Here is a 6,340-nt window from a genome sequence, read left to right as displayed (position 1 = left end):
CTCTGTTTAAACAAGGGACACAATTTTGTAAGATGTGACATTTTCTCCAACCTTGAAGATTCCAGCCTTCTCTCCAGCAATTTGTCCAAGAGTATTTCCTGATGGTAGTAGTTCGGGCATGATGATAAAAGCAATCAAGACAAGATCAAGATACTCCACCAAGTTAATATCATAAAATAGACACAATAGAGCTCTGGATTAAATTAAATGCAAATGAAGGTATGATAGATCAAACATTTAAATAGTAATGCAGAAAAAGCTTTAGTGCCATTTTATTCAATTATTAACACATTTCTATAGCAGATCAAACACCCAAATAAAACCTCCTCAAAGGAAAAAATTGATGCAAGTCACTAAATACAAGAATATGTACAAAGCAACTTCCTAAGAGCACATTCTACAAATTTAAGTTGACAAAACTTTCTGCACATGTTTACTCCCACTTTATTCAATTAAAATTTGAACCATAAGTTATTTACTAGTATAGCCACTAGAGATGTAGCTTTATGTTGATTAGAATAACTCTTACATGTCAAATTTGGATTTTGACACCACAGGAGCCAAATTGAGTTCAGTCCAACAATCAATAGAAATGGCAAGCCAAGCTTTATTGGCATTTTGAAGTTTTACAAACTTCATGTTTCTAGGGAATGGTTGTTTTTTTCCTTCTTCATTCTCTGGGATAAATCAATTTTGCTTTGCTCGTCAAGGGAGGTTCCAAGATAACTGGTCTATGATAACATAATTGGCGAATAGAGTTTCGCATTTCCATACATGGGACTAACCTCTTGCATGTTAAAGACAATGTTGCTCAAATCTTCAACATTAAATCTTATGGGTAGATTCCATTTTTCTCCCTAATTGTTTGACCAGATATTGTTTTAGTCCAATATTGAAATTTTTCTCATCCTCAAGAGTTTTAGATTTCACCTGTGCAATAGTATAATATGCGCAAAGTAAACATAAGGACTACTTGTGCTGGAATAAATTGATAAAATCAAATGTTAAGAACCAAATCATACTTAATGTTAAAACTTGTGATTAAATTATATCATCCTAAAAATTATACGTTACTGAAGTTAGACAATTTTAAACTAAGAGAAAACAGTTGCCTAGAATTATGGAAGAAGAAACACTAACCAAGAATTTCCATGTGGTCATACCCTAGTGACGCTATGCCACAAACAACAGGATTCTCGACCTGAAAAGAATAACACGCATCATCATAGTTGATATCCAAAAATCACTGACAGATTGAAGGATTGAATAGATCACTGTAGCAAACATTGTCCAATATGTCCATTAAGTACCACATTTGTTGCATCATATTTGCCTCCTAACCCAACCTCCAAAATAGCAACATCAACCTGCTCACAGTACAATGCACAAAAGACTCACTACGTGTAATAGAACTCCAGTTGAAATTCGATTTAGATTAATGAACGTATATTCAGTTGCCTGTTTTGCCATGGAAAGTCACCAGGACCCACCTGCTCTGCTGCAAATATTTTGAAGGCTAGCAGCGCAAGGAAGCGAAAATAAGTGGGCATTGGGACCTCATCAGTCGTTCTTTCCTGTACAAGGAATACCGAAAATCACCCCATATAAACATTCCAGGTAAAACCAAACATTAGAAGCAGAAAATAGTCACTTTTTCTCTCCGGCTGAGGAGATTTGATACCAGAGTCTCATGTTATGCAAGACCTGTTAAAACAAAATCAGGACTAATCCATCTTGTTTGGTTTTCTATGAAGAAATTATGTTGTTTGCTTTTATTGAAATGCTACAAATGGTGGATTATAAGACTTCTAATCATCAGTTTTGCGTTCGGGAGCTTGATAGTTAACATGGAAAACAAGTATTACCTATTTTAAAATTGGTCAAAAAGAAAAGAATAATCAACTAGTGACTTACCTAAAACCAATTACTTAATACAATGAGAAGGGGACTCAGTGGAGTTGCATAGAAATGTGAACAACAGTACGGTTAATTAGCCAAGTTTGAAGTTTTTATTATGCAACAACTGTGCCTCTTCGAACAAGTTAGGATCGCCAATATGAATCCCTCCTTCTCCATTTAAGCTCAACTCATGTCATCATTATACCAAATAAAAATAAAAGTGAAAAATATGTTATATATATAACAAATAGTAATAATAGTATTAGAAGTTCCCTACCAAGAATAAATCCTATTCCCCTCCAGTAAATATTACCTATAAGAATCTTTTACTTCCATTTTGGTCTATTTTTAACTAAGTTCGCATCAATCCCAAGAAATTTTAGGTCTTTCTAGACAATTTCCTTCCATATAGTTTTTGGTCTACCTCGTCCCTTTTTACCAACTACACTCACCATAATTTCACATCTATGGACCGGTGCATTTGTAGGTTGATGCCGGACATGACAGAACCATCTCAAACAACCTTCTCACTTTCTCCTCAATGCGTACTACTCGCACCCTCAGGCGAATATGATCATTATAAATCTTCTCAAATCTTGTACGACCGCATATCCACCTTAGGATCCGCATCTCTGTAACACTCATCTTGTGGATATGTTCTTTAGCTGCCCAACATTTACTATGATATAGCATTGTTGGTCTTACAGCTGATTTGTAGAACTCACCTTTAATTTTGATGGGCATCCTTCTATCACATAACACCTCGATTGCACTTCTCCATTCAATGATCTGATTTTAATTTTATGAGTAATATCCTCATACATCACTCCACTCTCTTGAAAAACATGACTAAACATCTAAAATGTATGCATTTTGGCATCAGAGTTCCATCTAGTCTCACCTCAAATTTGCTCCTCCCATGTAGACTAAACTTGCAGTGTATGTATTCAGTCTCAGTCTTACTTCTACTGATCCTAAAACACCTAATCTATAAAATGCTTCTTCATATTGCAAGCTTATGACTGACATCCTCATTGGTTTTGTTAATTAACACTATATAATCAACAAATAGCATACACCATGGGACCTCATCTTGTATTGTGTTGGTTAGCTCATCAACAACTAGGGTAACCAAGTGAAGGCTCAATGCCAATGCATCCTTCTATCACGTAACACCTCGATAGCATTTCTCCATTCAATCAACTGATTTTAATTCTCTGAGTAATATCCTCATACATCATTCCATTCTCTTGAAACAACACGCTTAAATATCTAAATTTTATGCATTTTGGCATCCGAGTTCCATCTAGTCCACCTCATATTTGTTCTTCCCATGTAGACGAAATTTGAGTGTATGTATTCAGTATTACTTCTACTTGTCCTAAAACACTTACTCTCTAAAATACTTCTTCATATTTCAAGCTTATGATTGACATCCTCGGTGGTTTTGTTGATTAAAATTAATATAATCAACAAATAGCATACGCCATGAGACCTCATCTTGTATTGTGTTGGTTTGCTCATACACCCACTTCTTTAAGTTCCAAGATTTGTCCCTTATCTTTCGTCTCTGTGGACTTCTGGTTTATGAGGATCCAGTTTGCATGTTTTATGCGAATCTTCGCCTCTCTCCTGATAGTAGTGAACAAGCACAAGAATAATTGTGAATGATTTTCTGTTCGAGAATGCTTTTGATACGAAGTTCTATGGTAACATCTGTTTTATGAATGACAACTGGCCCAATGATTTTGAGGTCAGCTTTGAAGAAACCAAGAGATTTCTGTCAGACCTTGACTCTGTTTCGACCAATTTTGGTCCCCTATCCCTCTGTTTCTGTAATGACCCTTACGGTCATTTTAAGAAATTTTTCATATAATTTTAGTACTATCTAAATTTATCGTGGATTATATAATTTAATTTGGCATTTGGTAGAAATATAATTTAGTACCCTTATAGAATATATTCGATACTGATAAAATTCTTTAAGCGATGATATATTTATATCATTTTATAATAGACTTTTATGATTTATTAATATTTTAAGCGGAGATAGTAAATTTAGAAATGTTAAAATATTATTGTTATATAATAGAGGTTTTGTTAGAAATAATTTTCCATTAATTATGGTATATTCAAAATATTACAATTATTTTACCACGAATTTATGCAATACCCGAATATATACGCGATGTAAGAAACTATTACTTATGGCCAATTATCACCACACGTGGGAAAAAATTGTGGACATAGCATGGTGTTAGCTTGGCAGCCATACACTTGCCATTTGAAAAAGGTCTTTACCTATTTTATATATATATTCACACTTATATATTGACACAATCATTAGTAGTGGTATTATGAAATAGATATTTCTTTTTCAAAAGGCAACCAAAGTGCTTTTATGCATGTACTGCTCGTTTATATGTAATCTGTAGCCAAGGTTTTGGGCGAAAATATTTTGAAACCATTGGAACATCAAGCAAAAATATAAGTTAATTATTCGAATCAATTATTCAAATTCAGGTTCTAGCGGGATATTATTCGGAGGCTTCGGGGCAGATATTCTGGCTTTGACGTTCAGGTAGGCTAGGTTTACCCTACTTTTAGATTGAGCTTATATACCGAAATTGTGAACTATTATGCTAGCTTTGAATAAATACTTGTAGATGCATATTATTTGATTTATATAAACTGTCTTATTTATCCGAATTAGGGCCTCATTCTAGTAAATATTGAAATATTATCTTTTAACATAATATAGCATCTATTACTTTAAAACGTGAAGCTAAAATGCAAAAATCTTGAATTAAGATTAATGAATGATTATTTAGACATTTATATTGTTATGATATGGATTTTAATATTATCGGTGGATTATGATTACTATGAGTTCCGGTTCGAGTCCAGCAATTGACTATTATGAGTACTATGAGTTCCGGTTCGAGTCCGGCAATTGACTATTATGATTACTATGAGTTCCGGTTCGAATCCGGCAATTGACTATTATGATTACTATGAGTTTCGGCTCGAGTCCGGCAATTGATTATTATGATACTATGAGCTCCGGTTTGAGTCCGGCATCTGATTATAGTTGGGGTTACTCTGAGTTCCGGTTCGAGTCCGGCATCTGATTATTTATGTTTACTTTCACCACTTGTGTGTCCCACCGGCTTATGGGGGTACGGTTGAGTTAATTGTCTTCTTCAGTGTGCCTAGCGGGCTTATGGGGGCTCAGTTAGGCTATGTTTGATTTATTTGTTATTACTGCATTATTATTTTTCTGTATTGCACAAGTTTAGTCCTTTATAGCCGTTGCATAGCTTGGTAGTTGTTTACCTTTCCACCCATACTTACTAATGACTCAGATTATGCCCTCGCATAGTAGTTATACCTTTTCTGTATTAAGCTCAGTCAACCGATGATGCCTACTGAGTACCCGTGGTTTTTGGTACTCATACTACACTTCTGCATCTCTTTCCTGATGCAGATCCAGGTACTAGCAGTCGGTGTTGACGCTGTTCCTACCTTTCAGTGCTGGTTTAGAGCAGGGTGAGCTTACTGTCGTCCGAGGCTGATCCTCCTCTATCTACTCTAGTTAGTCTTTTTCACTCGAGACTACTTCTGTACATTTTAGATTTTTGTCTAGTACTCTGGGTACCTGTTAGTAGTGACTCTAGTACTGACCTTATCAGGTCTTGGGAGGGATTCATTTGTATAGTTGGTCCTTTTTCCTCCTCTCGTTTTTGATATAATACATATGTTTTCTTCTTAGTTTTCACTTATTATTGAGGTTGTTATTATCATACGCGATCTTTTATTTTGTCTCTGCCTAATAGCCCATTACCTATCATTCCGGGCTATGGTTTGGCTTGCCTACTAGTGGGATAAGGTAGGCGCCATCACGATTTGAGAAATCGGGTCGTAACAGTTTCAAGTTTCGCATTATGGCTCACATAATTGCTACTACACTAATTCCCCGGATCCCTCAGCAATATTAGTGGTCGTGATGTTTTTGTACTATACTGGCTAGTTAAGAAAATCAAAATCAATTGCGCAACTTAGGTCCGTGAGTACATACTTGAAAGTGCAGCTGATGTTCATGCCTCTGCCAGTTTGCCGTATGGCGTGCTCATTACTCAGATTCTTTAGTATTACTCTATTGATCTATCTGCTTACCCCCAGCGGAGGTTGCTGCCACTTATGACTACAAGACGTTTGCCAGTATGGGCTATGTCTTGGTTGAAGATGAAGGGTGCAAGAAGGATTCTGCACCGGCAAGGTCGGAACTTCCCAAAGTAAGCAAATCTGTTTCTAACCCTATGATTACTGTTTTGAGGGAACTAGAGGAGAGATTAAGGATCGGTTCAAAGCCATCGAGAAAAATGTTGCGCTGCTGCAGGAGTCTACTTCAAAACTTCTGGACCTCGGGAAAAGCACCAGC

At 35.9% G+C, this 6,340-nt stretch overlaps 1 protein-coding gene across 1 annotated transcript in view; it reads right to left on the bottom strand.

Moving 5' to 3' along the window:
- Window positions 1–1,569, bottom strand: part of LOC107854219 (folylpolyglutamate synthase-like) — a gene marked incomplete at its 5' end in the record, with an annotated part of 15,067 nt that extends 13,498 nt beyond the window's left edge. The window contains 4 exon segments of the mRNA XM_047403396.1: window positions 52–98; window positions 1,141–1,201; window positions 1,311–1,367; window positions 1,491–1,569. Coding sequence (XP_047259352.1) covers window positions 52–98; window positions 1,141–1,201; window positions 1,311–1,367; window positions 1,491–1,569 — 244 coding nt within the window.
- Window positions 1,570–6,340: the final 4,771 nt, after the last annotated feature.

Source organism: Capsicum annuum, unplaced genomic scaffold, assembly GCF_002878395.1.
Source record: "Capsicum annuum cultivar UCD-10X-F1 unplaced genomic scaffold, UCD10Xv1.1 ctg4057, whole genome shotgun sequence".
Taxonomy (NCBI): Eukaryota; Viridiplantae; Streptophyta; class Magnoliopsida; order Solanales; family Solanaceae; genus Capsicum; species Capsicum annuum.
Note: the sequence above shows the minus strand (reverse complement) of the source record. Positions and strands in the feature narration are given on the sequence as shown.